The sequence below is a fragment of the Parambassis ranga genome, chromosome 5, assembly GCF_900634625.1.
Source record: "Parambassis ranga chromosome 5, fParRan2.1, whole genome shotgun sequence".
NCBI lineage: Eukaryota > Metazoa > Chordata > Actinopteri > Ambassidae > Parambassis > Parambassis ranga.
Window position 1 is genome coordinate 20,760,896 of NC_041026.1, and position 27,539 is coordinate 20,788,434.

A 27,539-nucleotide genomic window follows, 5' to 3' on the forward strand; every position below is an offset into this window, starting at 1 on the left:
AAAACTATTTCATGAGACCTACTGTTGCAGAATATCACAATTGAGGTATTGAGTATCACTCCTACTGTATTGTTGTAACACAAGCCAAAATGCAGTAACTACAGCTGTACTTTTATGTTTTTGCTCTGTAATAGTGATAACCTGGAGGCAGAAAACATCAGTCTAAGGCACTATATCCAAACTACTTATGTACATATTTTTTAATGAGGACCTGGGATTTATGAGCAGATACTGTTCACTGTATTTCATCAACATGAACTACATGCATGTTTTTTAAAACAATGATCTCAGACAACGCCATGATGCATAGACAGGAATTTTTAATATATGATTTACTTACAAATGTGTTCCAAACACAAGTCACTGGCTTTCACACTAAGCAATAGTCACTTTTCAACAAACCATGATGCATTGCATCTGTGCACATACAGTATGTACTGTAGCCTGAAACAGCTTTTGTTAAAAGGCAACATATTCATGGTATAAATGTGGTACTCATTTGTACAACTGGTCATTCTCTACAAGCCATTTATGAGCGATCAAAGCAGAAACTATCAAACAAATTCTCGTCCTTTCATGTGGATGCATTGCAGAATCTATAAATGAAACTAATGTTCAGTTTAAATGCAAATTTTGGAAGCAACCTGAAGCACCTGTGAGGGTGCAGTCTCTCTGAATGTTACTACAGTAATTTCCCTGATGTTAGTCTACCCTGGTATCTGAGGGATTGAGGAATATAATTAATCCATAATAGGATTGTGGTCTGGCTCTTGTGTTTTCTTTCCTTTGCTTGTCTGGGTCACAATTAAAACTCAGCAATTCACAAAAAAGTATTTTTTGGAGTCACCATTTGCATTAATGTGCAATTACACTTTACCCAACAAAACTGCAGAATAAAGCTCAAAAATACGTTCTGAAGCAGCACATTGAATTTGAACCTGTTGGAACATTATTACAGCTGTTACAGACCTCTGAAGAGGATTCTGAATTAGATTAAAACATTTTACAAGCACTCATCTCATGGCAGCTGTTAACATCATCACAGTTATTAAGAAATGCTCACAACTTTGAAGCCACATCATGCAAACATATACAATCAGTTCCACACCAGTACCAAATGATAGAATTAATTCTATTCACTGATAGAATGAAGCACTCGGTGGAAGATAATATTCCACTTCAACAGCTTTGAGAGCTACGACTCACCCAGGACAGGCACTATAACAGGCCCTTTTATAAAGCTCCTCTACATCTGGTACCAAAGAATTAGTAGGCGCCAATATCAATGAAAACACTATCAATGAATTCTCCACATTTTACACTGTAAAGTTCTTTATAACAGCCAATAAAAGGATGAGCAATGCTGTGTGTTTGCATGAAGAGGGAGCTGAATGTGTGCGAAGTGCTGATGGGAGGAAAGTGAGTCAGACTGAGACATATTCTGTAATCCAGGTTCTTTTTAAATAGGCGGGATGTGAAGTAAATAAGTCTGTTAAAAGGCTTGTAACAACAGACTGTGGCAGAACAGTACAGTACAGTGGTGACAGATGCATATCAATTCTTTTTTTTGTTTTTGCATCCACACAACCTATGTAATCTAATGAGCATGTCACATTTGTGAATATCAAACCTCTCTCTCTCTGTTGCAATTTCATCTAAAATTTTAGTGAAGAAAAAAAACATTGTCTGCGAATACAATAATTAACTTTAAGGAAAAGATCCAATAAAGCTCAATTAAAGCTCAAAGTGTGACAAAATACAGAAAGTTTGTATTTCAACAAAGCTGCAGAAAAAGCCTGTTCAAAAGCTGCCCATCACCAGCAACAAACCCATTATACTGATTGTTCTAAAGGCACCATAGAGAAAGATAAATCCCTGTGCTCGAGTGGTTTCAAAGAGGTCTGGGGTTGGAAAAAGAGAGAGGAGAAGCCTTTTTCTCTTAAAAAGCTGAACCACTTCATGGAAACACTGCATCACCACAAAAAAGGCTACATAGTAAATAAATGAAATTTTCATTGCATAAACTATTTTGTCTGATTGTCGAAAAACATGATCTAAAGACATGGGACAGTTTTGTTGTCATATATCAGAATGTTTGATTATTGATTATTTGCATCTGTGATGCTGTGTTTCTCCAAAGATAACTACACATGCATTGGGGGAATTTCTCTCCTGATCATGCACATGTTGTTTCTGGATATACACTCAAAAGTCTAACAGCTGAAGGTTTAAAGGACAACACAAAAATATACAAAACAATAAAACAAACAAAGTACAGGCTGAATCAATAAATCATCAATAAAAACAGTGTCCAACAAGCTCTGTCCTGCTTCAGCAAAAACAATCCCCCAGACATGTGAAGGAGGTCGTCTTCCCCAACTCTTTCCTCGGTATCCACTCCCCTATTTCAACTCCTTCCAAAAATTGATCCTCCCCATATCATCATCAAGTTTCCCTCCTTCTCCTCTTCCTCCTTTTTTTCAACCCATTTTATGTCTTCCTTCTCAGGCTGGACAGGCTTGCTCCCCCTGCAGGCGAGAGGTCGGAATGACGCTGTATTCCTAACCAGATAAGGGGGAGACGGTGCCTCTGGTTCCACCGAGGGGGGTTTAAATTGGAAAGTGACTTGGGATTGATTAGACAGGTAAGTGGAGCAGGTGAGGGTCACACCCTGCTGGTTGGGTGGCAGCGGTAGGTGCAGTTGGATAGAGGGTCTGCCCCACTGTCAGCATTCTGGGAGCAGCCTCCCTCACAGCAAGCCTCTGAGAGAGAAAACAGATACATTAAAGGATGTGAAACTGTTACACTGGAAAGGCTGAGACAGTTATTTTTGTGTGGTTCTGTGATAAAATAAGAGCTCGGAGGAAAGAAACAGAATTGCAGCTGGCACCTGCATCCTCCTCTGGCATCAGTAGATGAGTTCGGCACGGACTGGGCAGTGTGGGGTTGGGTCCTTCATGACTTGTGCCCAGCTGGAGGCGCCTCATGTGACGAACCACTGCTGTGGCATTGAACGCTTGCTGTAGAGGAAAACCACAGATACAACTAACCTCAAAAGAGCTGCAGAATGACTCTTACCCAACTAAGTGTGACCCAGACAGCAGCCTAAAGCATTTATTGTGAGACCTACCTTCCACTTGCTCTTAGCAAAGTTCTTCTTGATCTGAGCACTGACAGACTCATGAATGTTCTTGTCCAGAGCAGTATCACCAGCAATCCTGTCAGAGGAAATATAAAAACATCTGTGAGCATGTGGGTATTTCTAAACAGCCAGTGTGTATTTTCTGTTGCTAATGGTCCCTTGATGAAAACATTAACAAAAGAAGTAGTGTGGGATCATCTATCTGATGTTACAGCCATACCAGGGGTGCTGCAGAGCCTGCTCACAGGTGTAACGTATGTTTGGGTCTTTTTCCATCAGGTGCACTATAAAGTCTTTAGCTGTGTGAAAAGACGGAAAAAGGTCGTTATTATTAAATTGGTTTAAGCAGTCTGTTTATTTATGATGATTTGTGATGCCACAAATGTGCCATGTTTTATCAGTTTTAAGTTGGGCCTGATGATGGCTGGGGCTGTGGTCAACACAAACACAGACTGATTCCTAAATAATATAGCTATGAGCTCCTGCTGTCTGTCACACTGTAATTCAATAATGTAATCGTGCTATTTTGAGGACTGTTGTTCTGAGAGAATCTGTAAAATGTATTGTTAAGAAATGAAAGATTTTAGTCCACACAGGAAACCAGAAGCACATAGAAATAAGGGTTACTGTGCCAAACATGTCTAATTATTTAGTTTATCCATTTGAAAGATAACATTCTGTTAATTGCTTTATAAAACCTTAATGTCAGCTAATTCTGTATTTTGGTTTGTGCTTTAATCTCTGCTCTCTATTAAAGATAAAAAGGATGAAGGAAAATTGATTTACATAACACATAATAATCTGTACCTGAATCTGAGATATCATCCCAGTAAGGAGAATCAAACTCATACTCTGCTTTTAGGATCTGTTCAAACAGTTTGGCATCGTTCTCATCATAGAAGGGAGGGTAACCACACAACCTGAAACACGGAGGAGAGGACAGGAAGTTGGATGCAAATCATGTGAAAACAAAACGTTTAGAATAGAATAGAATAGAATATACTTTATTAATCCCTTTGAGAAGGTCCCTCAGGGAAATTTGGGTAGTACTGAATTTATACTAAAGAGTTGAGTTCATTTTGTGTGAGGGTGTGTACTCACAGAATATACGATATGACACCAATAGACCAGCAGTCCACTGCTTTGCTATAGGGTTTCTGAGCCAAAACTTCTGGCGCTGAAAGAGAAAAGACTCTCTATAATGACACATTTTCAGTGATAAAACTCATATAAGGCTGTGATTAAAAGGATGTTTTAAGGTTCTGTGTGGTGAGCATCCGAGTCCCTTACCAACATATCCAGGTGTTCCACAGGCTGTTGACATCACGCTGCCTGACCCCTCAATTTTAGACAGCCCAAAGTCACTGATCATGATTTTGGAGTCTTCATCCATGCTGTAGTACAGCAGATTCTCTGGCTGCAAGACGGAGAGATCAACACATGCTACCAGTGATAAATAATCTCCATAAAGAGATTACACAAGAGATTGTCATCACTAAAGCATACGTTTGTTTACCATTGTTGAAACACATCTTTTGGTAATGTTTGTAACATCATTGTGGCTACACGAAACAACTGTTCAGCATTTAGAGCACAGACAAAACAAGTGATCTGACCTTGAGATCGCGGTGCACGATGCCCATGTCATGGAGGTATTTGACAGCATCCAGGATCTGCTGAATAAGCTTACTGGCATCTTTCTCTGTGTAGAAGCCCTTCTCAATGATACGATCAAAGAGCTCCCCACCAGACACCCTGGATAAAGACCTTCACTCGTTAAAGAGTCAGAAACCACAACAACATGGGATGAAGCAAGTCTAGACAGAAATGTTTAATCTTAAGAGAACAGAGAAGCAGTAAGAGGACGTCTGAGAGTGTGACCCATTACAACCATAAGTTGTTACACCACTTCCCATCAAGGTGTTACTACAGCTCTTTTTCAGCCTAAAAGGCTAAAGAGACAACCACACATTTTACAGTGCTTGCTTGATAACAGCCACTAGGTGGAGACTTTAATCTACGTACAGATCACCTGCTCATTTGTTGGAGCTTCCAATATTAATCACTGATATTTTATCATATCATGAATGAATAGATAATAAAAACCTGAGGGAAAAGGGAAGGACAGGAGTGCAAATACAAATAAAATAAAGGAACTGAAAAACAGAAGCAGAAGTAGGTGGAACCCTTTGTAGACTATCCATTAATGTGAGGGTCTGGTCACTGCTCAGCAACAGTCATTACAGCAGTTTGTCAGTAAACATCTACTGCATTTGCATGGCATCTGAAAGAAGTTGACTTCCAAGAGGAGAGGGAATGAGGGCATAGGGATCGCAGGCCATGCAGAATCACTGCACATTGTGCATGTACTGTGAAAGAAACATTAACATAATGTGTCTGAGGAAGCCACCATTGGTACATCCAAATATTCACTGTTGTTGTCACTGAAGACAGCCCTTGTGTTGTGTCATGAACCAGCTGCCACACAACAAGTCAAGGTCAAGCAAAACCAGTATGAGGAAATATATATGCATTTCTAGGGAAAGTCCCCTTTGATAAATGCACACTGTCCCTCTCTGCCTTTCATCTCTCTCATTGGTTACTCCATAGCTGATTTACATTTTCTGAAGTTAACAGTGCTCCTGATCCTGGTCTGTCCTTTCTCTGCCTCCCTCTCTGACATTTCAGCAGTTGCTGTGGGTGTAGCGTTGACAAGCTGCTGGTGTGAGGGCAAACTCCCCACTGCTACACACAAGCAGGCATAGTACAGTGTTTTATGGGTGTGTGTTCAGGCACATGCTAGTGTGTCAAGAGTGCATTTAATGGCATGTGACAGGCAGTGTGTGGGAGATAGCACAAGTAGGCAGTCTGAAACACACGTCAGACACAAAAAGAGGAATCTCACAATCCCACACATATGTGAATACTCACAGTTGCATGACAAGGTAGAGGTGTGATTTACTCTCGAATATCTCTTCCAGAGACACAATGTTGGCGTGTTTAATCCTGTGAGGAAGGAGAAAAGACACAAAAGCTGTTTTTTAAGATTTTTTATTTAGTGTCATGAAATAACACAGAACCTTTTATAGGCAGGGCTGGGGCGCTCAGTCAGTATCTGACTGGGTGTAGAGGAGGCTGCTCTGTGTGGAGGCATGTGGCTCCCTAATTGGCTGAACTCAGTGTTCTGCTGCCCCCTGAGACCCATGGGTGCAGTGACAGGAGTGAGAAAATGACTCACTAGAACAAGATTGGTATTCTCTGTGTAACCAGTGTACTATTACTACACCTGTATTATAGCCACACCTGTCTGATCACATTTCTGACATAAAATATTGAACTTTTTGTATGTGAGGTAGGGTAAAAGCATGCTGCCTTCTGCTACACTGAGGACTGATAGAAAGCTTCCTCACACAGAGGAATCAATCACCTGAAGCTCATCAGCAAAATGAATAATCTGTGGTGGCGGATCAGAGCAATAGGAAGACCTCTGATTAGACCAGAGGGAGGCTGAGGTGATGAACATTGTCCCAAATTGAAAGAGATTTCTTCAGTGTAATGGACAGAAAAGTAATGCTTTTATTCATGACCAGCTCGAACAAAAACACTCCCAGACCTACCACAAAACATGTGTGTACGCCCCTCATTAGAATATTGCTTGACTTACTGAGTGTGAGTATGTGTGTGTGAAGGTTACTTAGTTGAAAGACAACAACACAAAGCCAAGTGTCTAAGATGTACAGGAGGAAACCGTGTATGTCAGCCTGTGCTCATGCATGGATTAGAGGATTGCAACAATGCATGGACACCTTCATTCATCTGCTTAGCAGCGTGTGAAAGGAGACATGGACCCAATGAAGGATGAGTGACGGATTAAAACTACAGACACGTGTGAACCCACACGCACTTTCACACACAGTAGAATTTGTATGTGTTTCCATGTGTGTGAGGGTGACACTGATTGTCAGCTGAAACGTCTGTTTAGGAAAAGACATGTGTAGACTCATGTCAGTACCCACGGGTCTCACAGGACATCAGATCAGAGAAGTCAGCAAAATACAGAACACGGCTGCAACAATGTGACATCTGGGTGAAACAGAACAAATTAATGTCACATTTTATTGATTTATTTAAGTGCGTGTGTCTTTTAAAAGCTATGAGATGTGATTTTACAAAGCACGAATAAATGATACCTGCAGGATCTTTGAGTGTTTCTGCAGTGGGAGAAGTGTTTTCTAAAGTGTGCTGTGGTATCTGTAGAGTGTTTCTTATGTTACTGCAGAGACCAGGAACATACAATGTACAGAATAACACAATGTGTTCAGGCTAATGGATATTTACTTCTTGTGTCCCGGATCTTGTCAGCCTGAGGGGCAGTTTAGGGCAACAATGTCCTGTTTGACACTGAGCAGAATACAGACACATGACTTTCTGTTTGCCTGTTAACGTCCCCCTGTTACATTCCCTTTGTTTGCTTGAGCATTATGAGGCGAAGGTGTCAGAAACATGTGGTCCGATACCCACATCCAAGACCGATCCAGTTGGCACTTCTTTCAAAGACAGGTTTGAAGAATAATATTCAAAACAACAACTGAACAACTTCACAAGAATTCCTGTTGATTGGCACAAATTACCTGGAGAGTGTGATTAGTCACTGTATTTGCAAATGTTTACTTGAGTAAATATTTGTTCTGGATAAATGGAAAGAGGGTGAACCGCCACCTAACCAGTGCGATGATATCACACAGATACAGTAACTACCAACTTACTGGGCAGCCATTTTACAAACTGTATTTAAAAAGAGAAAATTAAAAAAAGGCAAAACAGGAAATAGCTGGCTGACTCATTTGTGGATCATCTGTCTCTGCACTCTTGCTTAGTGATTAACCACTCAAGTGACAATAAATAGGAATCAAATACAAATATTATTACTACTGTATTACTCAGGTTAAAAACATTAAATAAACACTAATACATTTACAGTGAGAGAGGTAACAGGAGTCGTTAAAGACCTGTCAAGATGGCAGGTTTGGCTGTGGTCTCTCAGGAAGTGACAGCACAGAGAGAGCGTGCCTGAGTGTTTATTAAAGAACAGTGTTTCCATGTGACAGCTGTGTCCTGTAGTCAAAAACAAAGGAGCAGGCTCACTGTAAGTCTTCAGTGTTGTGCCACCACACAGTTAAGAGATATCATTTTATGACCTACAAATCCAATAAAACAATGTTACACTATACTTATCATAAAGTAAAAACCATATTACTTAAAGTTATGGTGTGGGTGAGTAAATACTCAAACACTCACCTCTGATGGGCCACAGAGCATGAACAGAACAACTCAGTGTGTGGAATAAGAGCTAAGCTAAACAATAAGGTAAATGTGTACACATTGATACACCACATCACTGATGACTGATCCTTTACAGGTATCTGTGTAATAGATGGGACGATGCCCAGTGGTTGGATCATTACAACAATAAGGTGGATCTGTTTAAATGTCCAGTAGTCATGTAGCAACATTACAATACGCACGGGGTGTGTAAGCAAAATATTCAGTCTCCTTTACGTTCAGGTTTTGGTCTCCATCAGTTCCTACCAGCTTGTGATCAGTGGCCACAGTAGTTTCTATCTAAATTGATCTTGGGTATGTAACTGACTTGCTAAAGTTGTTTTGTTAACAACTGATGGAAAGATAAAACTCAAACCGGTGGTCTAAAAAATGCTCCTGAGTTCTGTATTACAACTTAAAAAAACTTGGGTTTCTGTATTACAAACAACACCTATCACACTGCACATCCTCAGCTGCTCTGCTGTAAAATGACAGATTAGTGCAGCTTTAGGAAAAGGTCTATTTTACCTTTTAAACACCATCGCCTGCTTTGTGTACTGACGGGAAGTTGGAGACGGTTTGTTAAAATGAGCGATGAAACCTCTGAATGAGTCTACACAAACTTCAGAGCCATGATTCCCTGGCCAAGTTTACCTCAGCTTACTAATTTGTCAAAAGTTGTAACTGCTAACTAACCCCCACCACTCTCATTCCACCATCCTCACCTCAGGAGGGCTCATGGCTGTATATTGGAGTACAGGAGTTGTGTGTCTCCTGTAACCCAGGCAACAAGAGCTCTAAAAATAACTTGGGACCCAATGTAGATCAGCCATTTTCACTGCGGCCTGTTATTCCCCACATCTAAAGAAAGGTGTGTTTGAACCACAATTACAAAGAGAGTTATTTTCACTTCTTTTGTCTTACATATAATAAAACACTAAGTCTCTCACACAGTAAAAAAGAAGACTTAGTTGAGGAGAATTGTGGAGTTTTGAAATCATAAGCTGCATCAAAAATGTATTTTAAATGACATAACATCCAACCTGTGCAGCACAGATAGTGAAGGTTTACAATAAATAGACTGACATCTTTCCAGCAGGATGCTGTTCCAGTGAAAACTGTTCCAGTGAAAACTGTTGTGTATTTTTCACATGAATCATAACACTGTTTGTTTTCTGGAAACAGAAGCTGCAGTTGAGTTTTCAAAATGTCATTTGAGCACCACATATGTAACCACATATGTATCCACATAACTGCCTGAATGGCTGGATATTAGTAGTAAGGACGGTCTGTGCATGTTTGGGTAAAAATGGCCCCTTTAAAAACATCTGTTGATCAAACTTAAAGAAATAAATCATTCAATCTTGGACAGAGAGCATGCATTCAGATCCTCACACTACACTGCCTATGACATACGATGTACAGTATGATATTTTGGTAATGTGATACAACTTACGTGGTGCAGTAATGGAGATACAGTGATGAAAAATTTACCATCTTCAACCATGTATCTAGTATTTCAGATGCAGGCTTTGTGTTTGCAACTCAGACAGGCTTACACATTTACTTTACTACTATTTATATATTAATACAAATAATTACAAAATAAAGAAATACAGGTTCCACTTACTTGTGCAGGACTGCTATCTCATTCTCAATGCTGTTTTCCTTTCCTTCCAAAGCCTTCTTGGGGATGCACTTGATAGCCACCAGTTTCTGGGTCCTCTTCTCTTCAGCCAGGACTACCTCAGAGAAAGCTCCCCTAAAACACAAACACACAGGTCAGACCTCAGACCATTCATCACCAATGGTTCTTCACATAAGACTATAGAGAAACAAAGGAAACACCAGATTTCATGTAAAGTTGGCATAACTTTACAAAACAAAACAAAACATTGCTACTAATGTCTAAGTGCTGGTAGAAATTTTTAGCCTGCTGATGCCAGATTGGGTTTATTTTTAACATCCTCGTTAAGTCTCTGGGCTGCTGAGTCAAGTTTTGGAGAGGCAACAGCCTTGTGGGAAGATTTGGAAGGACTGATATCGAACGCTATCTTGATGAAAAGCATTGATATGAGCCAAAAGCTGTTTCAAATTTAACGGCTGACTCACGAGTCACCCATCAATCAAGCAGATGGCTACAGCATACATCGTCTGCTGTACAACAACAAAATGACTTTCAGTGAAACATAAATTCAAGCAGCTGCATGTTGTCATATGTGTGCACACTGTGGTGGGCCGGCAGCTGCTTCAAGATAAAACTTGATTTACTAACTACAGTATGTAGCTAAACAAGAGAGCTCCGTAATTTCCCATGACCCACTTAACAGTGGAGGCAGACATTATTACATGCTGTATGACCTCTGGCATTCTGACCCCAAGATTTTCTGAGTCAGACTCTAAGCTGTGCAAAAACTGACACTGAATGAAAAACATGCTGAAAGCAAATTTAAGATCCTCATTATTATTCTGCATTAGACGTTCAAAGCCATGCTCCAGTGACAGATAACCCTGCTAAAAAGGCAGACACACTGGAAAGAGATAAATATTGGACACCACTGCAGGATGAATCTGGGAGTGAATGCTGAGAAAACATTTTGAGGACAAATATTAGTGGCTTTTTTGTCCAGTATGAAAGAAGTTTAAACATGGGAATTAAATTCCCTTAAAGATGTGTGTGTGTTAAAAAGACATAACATTTTAAAACTGTCAGAATGCCAAAAACAAAGCTATGGTAGTCTGTTGATCCCCTAACAGCACAATGAACACTTGTTCTCAAGAAAGTGAGAGATGCATAAAGAGATAAGGAACATTTATCGATATTCCAAATGCTGTTACAGTAAACATGAGGAAGTAGTTTCACCCAGATAACAACTCAAGGAAACACTTATAGCATTCTGGTATTTAGCCCCAATCCAAAACATCTGGGTATCCCACACACAAGACCTCATGTTGTGTTCAGGTAATGTGGGAAACATCTTCATGACTTCTCATATCACTGTAAAATGTTGCAATAAGAAGGTTAAAAACATAAGCTGGCTAATGTGAGTGCCTAGTTGATGTTTTATCAAGAGCACACACACATGTTACAATCTAACACACCATTTGAAAGCAAGTACTTACAAAACCCAACAAAACTGAACTCATCTACAGACTTGAATATTTCTTGGTAAATATGGTGGTTGCATTTGTACAGGGAGGTTTGCATATCAGACCTTACACACAATTCCTTTCATATCTCTATCATGGTGAGCAAATGCACATGTTGAAGCAGTCTATTATCTCACCAGGATGTTAACTGGGCTGCCAATAAATGTCAGCAGCATCAGTGTCTTCTTAAAACCTTCAGTATGGTGAGGGGTGAGGCGACAATGAGAACCCTACTCAAAAATAAAATCACTATCTCTGTGGCCACAGATAGCTGTATGTGTGGGCAGAAGGGGACCACAACCATCCAGTCCCAGACAGATTATCATTTACAAACAAGTAAGGACTGCAGAGTTCCTTCTTAAGTCAACGTATGTGTGTCTGTGTCCTCTTTATAATGTTTATAAACTGTCCAGATTAACTGGATTATTTGCAGGATTCAATTTTTATTACAAATCCTTACTTATTTTGCACAGTTTTTTCAAGTGGAAACCTATCATTTCCCCGTTCCACATACTGTCAATGAAAGGACTTTCATATAATTTCATCAGTGGGTCACAGCATCACTGTGGTACTTCATTTGACAATAGACAGTTGGGCTGAATTTAAATGATTAAATTTAATCTCCGGCTCTATAACATACTTTTTTCACAGTGACCTATTACAAAGATCTCTGGTTTTATTAACTTTAAAAAACCGAACACTGAACCCATTTCCTGATCAAAGTGACAATCATCCTGGGAGTGAGGCCTCGTGGTCACATCTCAACAAGAAAGTAAAACTGCAACAGTGAGGCCATTAGCTTTGGAGAACATCCAGCTGTGTGGAGGAGGCTGTCAGAGCCACAAATTCCTCTGTAGCATCTGGAGGATTTAGTTGACATTCTCCATGCATCCACTGAAAGAGGAGGGGGGCTCAGGGGAAGTGTCAAACAGTGGTTCACACAAACAATGGGAAGGTCTGAGAACTCTAATGTGTCTTTGACTACCGACTGTCATCTTATCTCATTGTTATTTCTGCAAGCAAAGCAGTACCAGTGCCACATATCTGTCACATAATAGAGGGATGTTCTGACACATATTATGCTCACAAACAAATATGTACAGTAACCAGTATAAGATCTGATGAGTCAGGCTCACAGAATAGACTTCCTGACACCAAACTCTTTGTCAATGATTCTGTGTGGTTCCAAGAAGACGCTTCCTCCATTCTGAATATCAGAAAACTGTTTCATTGTGCTGGGCGATGTTTCCTAACATAACATCTGTATATCACATGATGTCACTTTTACAATGGTGCACACACTCATCCTGTCAGACAGTACAATCTAAGTGTGTATACAAGAGGAGCTTCGCAGTACAACACACAGGTCTTCCACCACACACAGCCTGGGGTTCAGTTTCCTTCCTAACGACACCTCAGCATGTGCAGGAACTGATAACGCAGGCCAATGCTGGATTCCCACAAGACTCACAAACTTATACGAAGGTTTAAGATGCCACTGGTGGTGCAGACCAATCACAATCTTGTAAGGATGTTTTAGGTGTGACAACAGACTGTGGTGACAAAAGAGTGTCTTGTCATTGCTCAGGTTAAAGTATTTCCACACAAGTGAGGCATCAATTGTGATGTTTACTGCCTTTTTATGACTGAAGGGGATGTCTGTACCAAAGATGACATACAGTATAACTCTTTAGTGCCTTAACTGAAAAACACGCAAAATATTTGATCCAGCCTTATACAAAAAAAAAAACAAGAATAAAATAGTGGGTTAAAATTGACAGTAAAGCTTGTCGTAGTGGGCGGTAGTGGAAGACGTAAGATGTAACTAAAAAAATGTTGATAAAAAGGGTTAGGTTTATTAGGGTTATTATGAGGAAGTCCAAATGACTTCCTATGGACTAGGCTGTGGAAATGACCAAGAGCATACCTCTGCTGTAAATAATATTTGAAATAAAAGAAGACAATCTTATGAGTGTCCTGCTGCACACAACAGTGCCACAAAGCTGTTCAATAGCTTTTAAGCAAATGTATGATTTGATAGCTCTACAAAACTGTTGACCCAAAAGAACCACACTGACCCTGAAAATGAGAAAATTGCATAAAAATAAATAAATAAATAAAAAATGTTTTTCCCCTGCACTGGCACAGGACAGGCTCAGGAAATATGAAGAGCATAATTGTGATGAATATTGGATGAGTGTAGAGTGTTTGTGTGAGTTTGCTGAAAGCGTAATCCTAGCAGAGGCTTCAGCTGGATTATAAGGTAAACATGTGTGTTTACTGAGCTGTTCCTGCTCCAAACAGGACATTCTTATCATCACCATGGGACCAGTGTCAAGAAAGAGGATACACACACATATACACACACACACCAGTGAGTGTACTAGAGTACCAGTGGACAGCTATTAGCCACTAAACCCCTCTATAAAGACACGCTTGCCACTATCCAAACAGTTGGGCGTATTCCCAGAGTTTCTCTATGCAAATACTTGACACAAGAGTTTAAATATAGACAAATACAGACAATAAAATGTCCACATGTAGAGCCTCACGCCACTGAAATATTTGCACTAATTCCATATCCAAACACTTTATAGCTCCCCAAACAGTGAACAAGAAGCAGCCTTCACTTGACGAATGCAACCTTTTAAAGGCTCCTTTCAATGTGCACATTACACATGTCGTGTATGCATACAGTCATGCTGACATGTACAACACAGTACAACACAACTGCACAAAACTGCAAAAGAAAATATGCCTGATACGTTGTGTACATTTTTTTTTCTTTCATTTTTCAGACTCCAACCAATTGTGCCATGTGTCATGCTGAGAAGTTGGTCAAGAAGGGATATAAACAGATGACAAAATGGTAACTGTGGAAAGGTCAGAGAGACATAGGGAAGGACCATCTGGTCCAATCAGAGCTGAGAGATAACCAACTGTGAAACTGGCCCTCAGACATAAAAAGACCATCTTTGCCCTGTGAGCCTTCCAAACATGAAGAGTCACAGATCCAAACCACAGTTATTTTTCTAAAGGATGTGTAACACAAGCATTTATAAACACCTGCCTAGTTGCCAAATTTATTGGTTAAAGCATCCATTTATTCAGCTCTGCTTCAGTTTATATTTAAAACAACACAGCTGCTGATACTAGAAATATTACACTGGGACTCCTCTGAGCACTGAGTTATTGCAGTAATAAACCTTTCCATGATGTGGATTTCTGCTTAGATTACAAACAGAATGGAAAACGGTTTAGAATGAGGACGTTGTTACACTCCAGAAATATCAACACTAATAAAAAGGGGATTCCTTCAGTTTATTTTTAATTAATAAAAATAATCAGCTGATATCACTGTGTTCTGCTCACACTTATCATAATAATCTCTTAAGATTAGTTTAGCCATAGAGCAAACAATTAAGGATTATTTGACCCTCTGAAGACCTGAAGACCATAATAAGAAAACTGCTATTTTAATATATATATTAAAATAATGCATGTTTTAAAAGAATCCACTGAATGTGAGACACTTTCTGCAGCAATTTCTTGTAGTATAAGGTGATGACAAGGCCAGCAGAAACACCAGGTTTACACTATACTATACTATACTCCCAAACCCATTAAAATTTACAGTTCTCTAATGACAAACAGTTTACATTTGAACATCTGGTCTCTACATTGGAAGCCATGAGCCATCAACAAACACATTTTTCAACACATACATCTACATTGATGGCTGGTTTGTTTTCGTTTTTTTTTAAATCCTAGATAGCTAAATATTTAGAGATTTTTTGTCTTTATTGAACCTTGTGAGTTAGATTTTTAGTTAACATTAACGATTTTAATGTTATTGTTATATGACTTTATCAAGGATCATCTGGAAAATCAAAGTCTGACAATTCCTCCTGTTTTTGAACTTTCACTACCATTTTTCACTGTGTGAACCCATCCACTGATGAGAACGACTTTGAAACCCATACATGGATCTGTAATCTTTAATCTGACTGTAATTTAGCAGAAAAGCAAAGAACATGTTTCCCTAAAGAATTCAAGAACCCGAGATAAAGAGGCACATGGAAAGTCTTTAAAAGCCATTTTGCTGATATGTAGACAGCTTGAAATGTGGAGAAAGTGAGCAATGAGGGATTATAACAATGGAGGAAAACTGTGGGAAGATGAACATGACAAGCCTGCAAGTATACTTAAAACTGTTGGAGGGGGATATATTGCTGTGAGCAGATGGAGATACAGAAGTGGGCCAGACAGTGGGCATATACATGTGGTGTGTGCGCGTGTGTGTGTATTCCAGGAACCGCAGGCTATGCCATGCTGAGCTGTGCTGTGCTGAGATGCAGACTTCTGTTGGAATTAGGTCAGGGCAGGGCTGAAGGGCTGAGGGTGCCATAAGCAGGGATGGATTTTCAGGATTGTGTTAGAGTGGGAAACTGCTCCAAATTGTCATTGTTCAAAGGAATGGTTAATGAAGTGTCTGAGTGATTGTATATTTGTCAGAATAAATCAGGAATCTGGAATATGCCTGACAGCTTATCTTATGATGAGCAGGATCTCCACACACTGAGCACAACTAACATCTGTGCACTGAATCAAGACAAGATGAAGAGAAGGAGACAGAGTAGCGTGCCATAAGCCTTACTCATAACTCCTGTATGGTGTGATCAGTGGCTGAGACGGAATTACAAGGGCAGTCACGTTACATGTTGTTCTGTGCTTTGAGGTCCAGTACAGGAACAGGGCGCTGCGTGTGTCCTCTCTATTAATGATGGAAGGTCTTAGCTCATTACATCCTGCAGCTTAGGCTCAATACAACTGTACGACAAAAGACAATCCAAGAAAAGCAAAGGTAAGCAACGTAATTCACTCATCTTAACATAGAAAGACTAATACAGAGAAACACCAGGGGATCATGGGAAGATAAAAATTAGTGTAGAAGTATGATGGGATAAATATGACAGCATAAAGAGGGACAGTTAGGACAGAGATAAAAAATAGATAAAGTGGGGCAGCTCTCATGCTGGGAGACTCATCTGCTCCATAAAGGTGGCTGTTTGTTTTTGTCTGAACTCCTTTGTTAATTTATTTTAGTCTGACTCAACATATGAACACTAAATAATGAAGAAGCAACAAAAATAGAGCACAAAAAAGTCAGTGTGTGCCTAATTTCCTTCCAACACCATATGCGCAGCACTCACTGTGTCTCTATATTTTAGAACTGCATGCTGACAGTAAATATGGTGACAGAGGGATGTGTGGTCAGTGGGCGAGCAAAGCAAATGAAGTGTAGCAATACAGATTCAGAGACAAAATACAACATTTTGTCTCTGAAGAGTTCACAGTATAACTTCAAATCTTACATGACATGAAGATAAATGATACAAATTGTGCCTTTAAATGTAACAATAAGCCTGTTTTTTCTGCACAACATGTTTTTTCACAAGCTCTACAAACATCCAGTTTAAGTGCATCTGACACTGAGGCTGAGTTGAAGCCTTACCTCTCAAACACAACCTGATTCACAAGAGCATCTGTAGGGCTGAGTGTCCAAACAAACACACACGCAGACATACAGGTTAATTAGCATGGAGTTATTGAACCTTTTTCACTCAAAAGCAGAGCTCTCAGACAGAGAGTGGCAAATCAGTGTTAAACCCTGTGTAACAGCCGAGAGGCATGAGAGTGAGAGAACAAGTGGAACAAAAGCTCCTAGCAGACATGTCAAAGCTGTGATGACAATGTCCACGGTACCACAACAGGACAAACATCTGTGTTGGTTCAAGGTGTTGTGAGATTTGAAACATCAACACCTCAATAAGCTCATCATCAAGCAGTTAAACCATATACAAATGGTCATCCTTTATCCACTGATTTATGTGCAATGAAGAGGAGGATAAGCTCACAGTAAAGAGGAACTGGTGCTCTCAAAAACACATAACACAAACTAATTGTTCTTGTCAACAACCTTTCACTCACCCACATGTACATAAACACTACTCTTTCCAAATCAATGGTGGCCAATAGCTGATCATGTGGCCAGCAAGGGCAGGGGCCACTGGGGCACCATTTGACATGAGCGACAGAGACAGGCAGGGGCCAATCCATCAGCCTGAACGATTTTAGATGATTGCGCCGCAGCCCTATACTCTCGCCATCCACTTCCTCCCCATTGCTCCATCTCATCTGTGTGTTTTTGCAATGTATTCTGGGCTAAAAATGCCAAGAATTTCGTCTTGATGCTTGCAGCATGAGAACATGTGCAGCCATTTAAATGTCAGAAAAGTCAACATGGTTCATTCGTGCAGTTTGTCATCAGGAGACATCTGCAGCAGTGTGGGAACGCAAATGTAAACATCTAAACAACAATGCAGTGAGAACAGTATCCATATAAAGTGACTACAGAGGCAAAAACAGGGAACTAATTGCTAATAATTGCTGTGTTAGATATTTTAACCATTGGTTTTTACAGTAGGAAAAATACCCTGTCAGAAAATATCAATATTAATTTTCCAAATACAGCACTGTGAATCTATAACCTGATGATACATTGAAACATATGCTGGAGAGTGCATAGGAGATCAATACTTGAAATAAAGCTAGGGGAAACACTAGGGAAGCAGAGGAAATTCTCTTTGAGCATAAACACTATTTTTATATGTGACAGCATAGTGTCAGTCGACTGTGCACTACGACTTAATGAGAGAAACCCAGAAGGAGATCTATGGTGTGGCTTTACTCTCAGCTGTATGTCCTCAACCCTGCATAATGAACGCTTTAATTTGAGCTGAAAATCAAAGGGCATCAGGATACACTGGGATTCCCGTTCCACAGCGAACACAGTGTGAAACCAGGAAACAGAGAAGCAGGTGACAGATATAGGGAGCTAAAATGGAGCTGGATCTCTGACAGCAGGGGTGTGGTTCTGAGCTGGATTGGACACAAACAGAAAGAGAAAGCGAGAGAGAGAGAGAGAGAGAGAGAGGGCAGGAGGGGGGGGGGTAGATTACCATAAGTAACAGCAATGAAAAAGAAGGAAGGCGGGAGAGGATTTGAGTTGATTGCAGTAAAAGTGCCATGGCCTGTTTGTGTTATTAATCCCCATCTGTTTTGATTACTAAAACATGTGGCTGCGGATTGGGATTATGAGTACAAACCAATACAGGCCAATGGTATGTGGTTTAAAGCGTCTGCATCATTGCTTCTTATGTTACAAAGATCTAATGCGGTGTCATGTGTTGACATAATAACAATAATGGCTGATTAACAGCTAATGAAACGTATATATAATGTTACACTTTAATGCTGTTTTGCATATACAGCACAGTATTTAGTACTAAATTAAGTTCACATTTGGCACAGTAAACAACATGTAAAATGATTGATTACTTTTATATTTAAAATGTGATGTCGTTTTGATGACAGTCAACGTGTCCGTGTGGAAAGCCCAAAAAACACCAGCACGTTCATGGAGAAAGGTATGCAGGTGCATCGTTTTTCTGTTTTCCTGTAAAGGGTGGGGTGGGGGGGGGTGAGTTTATCTCTCACACAATACACACATATGCACCCGATGGTGGATTATTAATAGCAAATCAAAAACTTTGTTTCCATAGTGACTGTTTGAGTCCATTATGGAAAGTGTCTCCTGTTGTTACCAAGACAACAATCTAGCATTGGCAAATGAATGTGGCACACAGCTGAGTGATGTGGTAAGCTGGTGATCTCTCCATAAACAAGCTCAGCCCTGAACTGGGGGGGCAGGTGGAGAGCTAGAGAGACAACAGTAAGACGGTGGAAAGGGAGGGGACGCATCCTTATCTCTAAAGCCTTGAGCAGAAAACTTTTCTCTACATGGAGGATGAAGACATCACCACAAAGATCTTTTACCTGAAGGAAATGTGTGTGTGCTGTCTTATGCAGACTACATACAGACATGGCAGATGACACAGTGCTCCATGAAGAGCTGAGAGTGACAATGTTTATTACTCTGACTATGTTGCTACATGCCATTTTACTCTCAGATACCTTCTGTGCAGCCATGAGGAAAAAAAAAAGCTGGGGTGGGGTTGGATAAACTATTAAAACAAGCAAGGTTTCAGCTTGGATTCCTGTTCACACGCCTTGATCCTGAACTAACCAGGATGTGGGTGTAAGACACCTTAGATAAATATCCTGGTATCCATAATTAAGAGATTAAAAAAAAGTGCCGTGCACCCTCATGCAGAACATGCAGACAGAAACCATCCCCACCACAAACCCTCAGTGGAGGGTTAATTTTAAGGTGATTTATACAATCAGTGTTTACTCCTGGTGGGCAGGCACAGTGCCTGGTCAGTATGGATGCTTACTGAAGTTGAAAGAAAACGGAACAGCTAGTTAAAGCAAAAGCAACTAAATGACACAAATCACACCCTCCAGAGGACATCTGAAACTAGATAAATGCCATCATACACCTCCTCTCTATGTGCTGGTTTGACTACCGTGCAGAAAATAATCAAATCAACCTATGAGACAATGACAGGAAGACCAAGTTAACCCCAGCAGGAACTCAGGAGGACAGAAATGGCTCTGTTTTCTGTTACCAAGTGTAAGCATGTTGTTTCTGCTCACTTGATTAAATATAGCATAGGAGGCCTTATAAACTGAGCTTACAAGATGACAGGATTGAGTTAAGGTTCTACAAATGGTATCTCACCTTGCACTGCAAAAACCATGCATGACCATTTTCATACAAATTTTCAGACACACAAGCAAACACAATGTCATCAAGAGTTTTCCAAGGCAGGTACCAGCAGATAAGTACAATCTATGTAATCTGATGCATCAGCCAAACAATTATTCTTTGTCAAGTGTGTTGTGTTTTGTTTTCTTTTTCACACTGTGCTACGGGTGTTGACTCCATGGTTGTGTTTCACTGTGGAATGCATTTCCTCAAATGGCACCTCTATCAGCCTCTCTGTGGCTGGTTCAGCTGACAATGGTTACAAAAGCTCATCCTGGATTGGCAGAATAGTGTACTATTTGATTATTGGCAATTAACTGTACAGTAACTGACACTTGCCAATTTTGGACGACTTTTATAACAGCAGAGAACAAAAGTGGAACAAAAGTGGCTTCACACCACATGAATGGCTACATTCATTTAACTGGACTGGAGTAAGAACATCAACACTGTGTACAGGAAGGGCCAGAGTCACCTCTACTTTCCAAGGCAGCTGAGGTCCATCTGCAGGACGATGCTAAGGATGTTCTATGAGTCTGTGGTGGCCAGTGCCATCATGTATGCTGTTGTCTGCTGGGGCAGCAGTCTGAGGGTGGGGGACATAAACAGACTCAACAGAATCATCAGGAAGGCCGGCCATGTTGTGGGAGAGGAACAGGACTCTCTGACATAGTTGTGTGAGAGGTGGATGTTGTCCAAAATAAAGACTATACTGGACTGTCCCTCTTAGCCGCTCCACACTGTGCTGACCAGCTACAGGAGCTCGTTCAGCAACAGACTCCGACTCCCACGATGCACCACTGAGAGGCACAGGAAGTAATTCCTGCCTGTCTCAATCAAACTACTGTGCGTGACTGTATAACAGTCACTCAGACACTGTACACTCATACTGGTATATTCATGTCATGCTCTTTACTATGTAAAGGTTTTTATACGGTACTAAATATGTTCTTCTTTACATAAAACTCAGGGATTTAAATGCTACCTAGGTATTTAGATATTTATTATAAATTTAAATTTCATCTTTGATTTCTATCCGTCTGTAACAAAAAAGAATTTCCCCTCGGGGATAAATAAAGGAATTATGATTCTGATGTTAAGTCATAAAAATACCCAGCAGGCACAGATGCAACAAGTGCCTGCCAAAAAGGACAATGCTGCTTCCACTGGTGGTCACTAAACACAAAACCTTAGTGACATATTTTGCTACATTAGGTTCACAAAATTACCGTTATGTCGACTTCGAACATGGAACAGCCCAGAAGTAAGTTCAGTAAGTTCACAAGCAAAAACCTGTTCAGAGTGCAGATACAATTGAGATATATCCATTAACTATGTTATTAAAACGTAAGAAAAAACACTATTGTTCAAATCGTCCCAGAGTGTGAAAAAGCCATTGTGCAAAGCTAAGACAGAAATGGGTTTTGCTGCAAGCAATGACACACTTACGTTCCCAGGATATCTTTGAAGTCATATTTCTCCTTCACATCTGTGGTCTTCTTTTTCCAGGCGTGGCATTCCTCACCCAGCGGCATCGTCTTGTTGTGACGGTCAGAAACAATGCTAGTGAAGAGAAAGAGGATGGAAAGAAGAAATTAATATTAGCAGATTAACTTCTTTCCTCCGCTACCTGCCTTGAACACTTGACTCCCAGTACAGTTCTCAGGCTGACTGTTTATGAATATGGGACTTTCTATACAGTGACACTGTTGGTGACCCACTCATGGTATGAAATAATATATGTTATTAGTGAACCTGTTTTCCACCAAGGCAATTTTATTTACACTGCTCATTGCTATTTAAAGGTAAGTTCCCTTACTGTGTGTGCTAGAACAGTGGCTATGTTGCATGATTAAGAAGTGATAAAACAATTTCAACAATCTAATTTTAAGGTTTCAAATGGCAAAAAAATAAAAAATCTGATTAATTCACATTTACCCAGTCATTTTAAACTTACCAGTTCCAGTCAGATCTCTTACAAATGCTGACAAACTGACAGCTACAAATCTGTCAGTTTGTCAGCAACTTCTGCTTCCTTTACAATAATGGCACACCCAACATGCCATATACCACATTGTATTTACAATACACTCTGCATCACACGATCTACTGTTCGAACCACTCTGAGCAGCTGAGAGGGTCTCAGTGCTACATTTTTAAACTTAACAGCATCTTGGTTTCATCCACTGTCGTTTTGTTGCACTGAGAACTGTGAAGCAATCAATGATCACTGTTTAGGTCCAGTAGATTTGGACTTAAGGTCAAAATAGGATAATTAGGGTTTCTTTATTTCTTTATGAGACATGTTTATAGAAACAGTGTTTCAGCATCAGTGTAGAATTCACAGAGTAAACAGAAATCTAACTGGACTCGTCTTCATCAGGGATGTAAAACACAAACTAGAAACTAAACCTGCGATTTTTCGTTCCATTTTCATTTTCCTTTCACACTTCTTCTTCCTGCCTATGTTGGTTCCTTATGACATTTATTGGAACTCCAACCAATCCATATCAGACCCCACCATCCTCAGAGTACTAATGTAACCCTGAAAGAATTGCTACTGTGGAAATTTCTGCAGTGGGACCATGAAAACAGTTCCTGCTGTGGCCTAATGCTGTGTCTATTGTGGATGTGTAACATTTCTTGTCTTTATTCAGACTATTTCTAAATGTCCTGTCACTGCAGTCACAGTCAAACACCTTTATTATCAGCAAGAGGGGAATGTATGGCCAACAGGGCCAGGTTAACAAGTAAACTATACTCTGACTTGATTAGTGCTGCATAAATTCTAATACACATAACTCTTGTTGAGGAACATGAGGAAAGGTCTTCTTCCTGCTTACTTTGGTGCCGTAAATAAGACAAACCCCAGAACAATATATAATTTCTAGTTGCTTCCTGTTGTTTTGTCACCCTTTTTCTCACAGTAAAAGTTAACATTCAGCTGTTGGTCCTCCTCACAATACTTTCAAGAGTGGGAGTGATCACAGAGAACCCTGCTGTCACAGCTATCTCATCTAAACCCAGAAAGTGCCTATAACTCAAGACCTCGATGACTAAAATAGACCTGTTCATATCAGCGTGCCTCACTCCCCTGTTCCTGCTGCCTGCCTGGCAACTTCACATTCTGTCTGTATGAGATGATATAACATATTGTTGAATCTGTATTGTGCAATGACTGTTTGCTCAAGACTAAAATGTTAATAATCTGATCAGAATCAGAGGTGCACATAATGCTCCATCAGAATGAATGTTAATTGGGCAGGGCGTCCGCTGGCAGCTGATTGACGTACATATATATACACACACACTAGAAAGTCATAGATTGTTCATCATGCATGTCCACACTGTATTGCGCACACACACACACACACACACACACACACACACACACACACAGGCCCTGTAGCTACCTTTGCTAATGCCAGTAGTCCGCTTCATACATGTCACCATGGAAACCCAAAGGAGCTGCTATGGTATCAGAGAGTCTAAATTGCTTTAGTGTCTAATGGCAGGTGGCAGCTAAACTGGAAATCACTTGATAGCTGCTGCAGTGTGTTACTTTTCATTTGAAAAAATATTTAAATAAGGCGTTGAAGCATACACTACACACATGCTGAGAAAGTGTAGTTTTAAATTATAAACAATTCTGATATTGTTGTGTGTAGAGCATACCTTTATATATATATATATATATATATATATATATATATATATATATATATATATATATATATATATATATATATATATATATATATATACATACATGCACGCACACACATATATGTGTATATAATTAAATTTAAGAAATAATTAATTATAAGGAATATATATATATATATATATATATATTATATATATATAATATTTTTAACCTACATTTGCAGTAAACATTTAGATATCTGCAACACATCATTTTGCATGTTTCTTTGAAGCAATTGAAATTAAAGGAAGTGTCTAAATTGGACAGCATGCAAAGTACTGAGCTAAAGGGAAGGAGTAAGAGGAAGTCTAGAAAAAAATAAGTTAAAGTTTAAGTTATAAGTGTTCTTTTATTAAACATACTAAATAGTTTTATGTTATTTACCTTATTTGCACGGCGGCATGTCATTTCTGTTAATGTCAGACAGACACACACGTGTGCGCACATACAGGTAAGCACACTAGAGAGGTCATAGAGAGTGTTCACTGTTGCTCATAACATGCTAGTTGGATAGACTGAACTTCATTGGCTATGCTAAGCCCAGGGGGAACACTGCATGTGTGTATCCATTACTGTTTATTAGATTACAGAGTTTTAATATTTTAATGTGTAATCACTTGTTACCATGAATCACACATGTCTTAGAATACTGTGCATGGCTAGGGGATCTTTTCTCCATGGAGAACACCATGTTACACCGCCATGTTTCTTCAGCAGCCCAGAACTGGATTTGTAGAGAGGACATTTCACATTTTTGCACTGAAATGCAAAAATGGGGTTAGTTGTTATGTCCAACCAGACCACACAATGCCCCAAAACCCTACACACTGGTCCTTTACTGACTTGTCACAAGGAGAGAGTTTTGGCTTTGATATCCAGTACAGAAACACACTAAGGAAACACAGTAAGACATCACTGCCCTTAAAAAACCAATGAAAGAAAAAAAAGTTTCACCTTAAACGTAATCTTAAAGGTAGGACCAGCAATATCAGAGCAGAAAATCACAGTGGTAACTGTGTCTTTCTTAAAAATAATGATCATTTTGAGGTGCGTGAAGCCGGAGAAAGAGTGAAAAACAGCTCTCACACACTGCCTGTTTTTAGCATCGCACCTTGCTCATATGGAGATACATGTAGATTCATGTTAATTCATGCACCGACAACGAGTGAGATTGAACATCAAAGTCACTTAAAATGAATGAATGCATCAACCTTTGCTCGCCACTGGTTGCGTTCATTTTCCACAGTTAGCTACTGAATGCTCAGCGAATGCCAACATGCAGGTAAATCTCCATCGGAATAGCTTTTTTTGTGTGGTTTATGAGCAACTCCATAGCATAGTTCAGACAACACATTTCAAAGCACTTGAGTTGGTTTGAGGGCATTGTCAAAGATGAGCAAGGGGGTCTGTTTTTCAAACAGACAAATGCTATAAACAGCAGCATCAGTACCAGACACAAGGGGCAAATAGGAGTAAAGCTTAAATATGTCAGGAGAATGGAGGAAAGACACGTGCAGGTATCGTATGAGCATGTAGAGGGCCAAAGAGGAAAACAAACAAAAAAAAAAAGCCCCTAAACGTCCACTGACCGATGACATGACTTTTGGCCAGTGGGTGAAGATAAGCTCCTCAAAACCCAGGAAGCAGCAGGGTTGAAGAAGCTTGAGATTTGGGAGATGCACAATATAATAACCACATTTTCTTGAGAAACAGGTGACATGCAACATTCACCCCGGATTTACACAGAAAGAGTCGCTGTACTCACTGATTTCCCATTCCTTTGATGCGCAGTGGACAGAAGAAACACACACACACATACACACGACGTGACAAGTTAAATGTGACAAAATGACATGCGCTTACAAGCTTGAGTGTGAAACTAACTGCAGTGTTGGGCAACACTTGCTCGACCATATGCACACACAGTCAAACACACAACAGAAAGAAAAAACACACATGAGAGTTTCATTTAGTTGCCGCTAACGCACTTTTAAGCTGTTTCTCTTTTGTCTTTAATATTGATTTTGGCTTTACTACCATCATTTAACAGATATTCTGTGGCACAGCTCCAAACTAGGAGGAAGTCTGCTGCCAGGCTGTTAAGTCAGTCAGGTATGTTTGGTTGTTGGCTCAATGCCTTGGTTGGCTCCTTGGAAATCTATTGCTTCAATAGATTGAAGCATTCAATGGAATTTGCAGACAGTTCAGATGTGCATGCACGCTGGGATGAAATAATAATATGCTCAACACACACCACTGATATATTTGACACAAGATGACCCCACAAAGATTCACAGTGATTTTCCTGACATGCAGCAGGGAACAGATTTTCTGTCATTCACTGTCTATCAACAGAAAAATGCTTGCCTATATCCCAAAACTGCATATCACTCAAGTCTGTGCACCCACTGGCTGCCTGGGAAAACACAGACAGCCAGTCTGATTGGTCAGCTGGTGTCAATGACGCACAACAAATCTCCTCTCAACATGAGCTTATTAATTGATAAGCAGACTTCTCCTTACCAGACAGACAGGAGAGTGAGGAGATGTGTGTGTAACAAAGAGAGAGAGAGAGAGAGAGAGAGAGAGAGTGAGAGTTGAGACAGAAAGAGAAAGAGGGAAGGAAGTGAAAAATGAGGCAAGGAGGTGAAGATACTTATAAACACTTGCGTTCAAGCCAAAGGGCAGCGCTGGAAAATTACACTGCATGTCATGTTTACTGAGAGAACCGTTTCTGCTGCTTTAAAAATTAATAAGGGCTCCTGAATAACTAGAGAGCACACTATACTGTGGAGTTATACTTGCGTGTATGGAAGACAGCTATCACTTTAGTCCCTTGCATATTCCATGTCAGTATCTGATTATCGAAACAGCAGATTCAGTTACACAGAGAAAGAGAGTGCACATAACCCGTCTGACCACTGTTATCTCCAGCAGCCTATTTTAAAGAGTTACAAACGCGTCATTCTACACAACAAGGACGGCATGTAGCTAAAACGCGCAAAGCTAACCTGATAAATGCTCCAACATCTCTCTGCCTCCAGAGTCAAAGTTTGAGTCCCGACAGCTGCCTACCTGAAAACGGGCTGTCGGCACGGTCCAGTGTCCGCTCAGTGTCCGCCTTTCTTTCTCCAACTCGGAGCGCTCTCACTGAATCTGTACTCGGCAACCAACTCACCACCACCAGCAGCAGCAGCACCACCCCCTCCTCCTCCTCCTCCAGCAGCAGCAGCAGGAGCGCTCCTCCTGACGTCACCTCAGGGCAGGAAGGCGAGCGGACCAATCACAAGCCGAGTTGTTGCGCGCAGGTAAACAGTCCTGTTACTCCACTGGTCACCTCCCTCCACCCGTGACTCCTCGTACTCTACTTGTAATAAAATGCTTGCAGGTGTGCTTCACTTGCAATAAATGACCCTTCACACACACAGAGTAGGTTAAGTAGCCTTAAACTGTAATAATATCTTATCTTTTTCAAAGGTCAAATT

The 27,539-nt window shown here is 40.2% G+C and overlaps 1 protein-coding gene across 3 annotated transcripts; it reads right to left on the reverse strand.

The window, feature by feature from the left end:
- Positions 1-300: 300 nt before the first annotated feature.
- camk1b (calcium/calmodulin-dependent protein kinase Ib) lies at positions 301-27,252 on the reverse strand. 3 transcript variants are annotated; one of them, XM_028407173.1, is made up of 12 exons: positions 27,130-27,252; positions 21,798-21,911; positions 10,095-10,226; positions 6,074-6,148; positions 4,759-4,909; positions 4,433-4,559; positions 4,244-4,319; positions 3,950-4,062; positions 3,363-3,441; positions 3,131-3,218; positions 2,891-3,020; positions 301-2,762 (listed from the first exon to the last, which is right to left on the reverse strand). In XM_028407173.1, exons 2-12 carry the CDS (start codon positions 21,881-21,883, stop codon positions 2,665-2,667), a joined length of 1,155 nt encoding a protein of 384 aa, XP_028262974.1. In that variant the 5' UTR covers positions 21,884-21,911; positions 27,130-27,252; the 3' UTR covers positions 301-2,664. The 3 variants fall into 3 exon arrangements, with proteins under 3 accessions (XP_028262974.1, XP_028262973.1, XP_028262972.1); XM_028407172.1 differs by lacking the exon at positions 27,130-27,252 and adding an exon at positions 25,820-25,845 and having other exon boundaries at positions 4,759-4,897; XM_028407171.1 differs by lacking the exon at positions 27,130-27,252 and adding an exon at positions 25,820-25,845.
- Positions 27,253-27,539: the final 287 nt, after the last annotated feature.

What these genes read in the sequence shown, in the direction of transcription:
- camk1b (XM_028407171.1), bottom strand. An exon ending in CAGGCTCTGCAGCACCCCTG is followed by an intron (nt 3,219 to 3,362) that starts GTATGGCTGTAA and finishes TTCCTCTGACAG; the next exon opens with GATTGCTGGTGATACTGCTC. An exon ending in GATGCCAGAGGAGGATGCAG is followed by an intron (nt 2,763 to 2,890) that starts GTGCCAGCTGCA and finishes TTTCTCTCTCAG; the next exon opens with AGGCTTGCTGTGAGGGAGGC.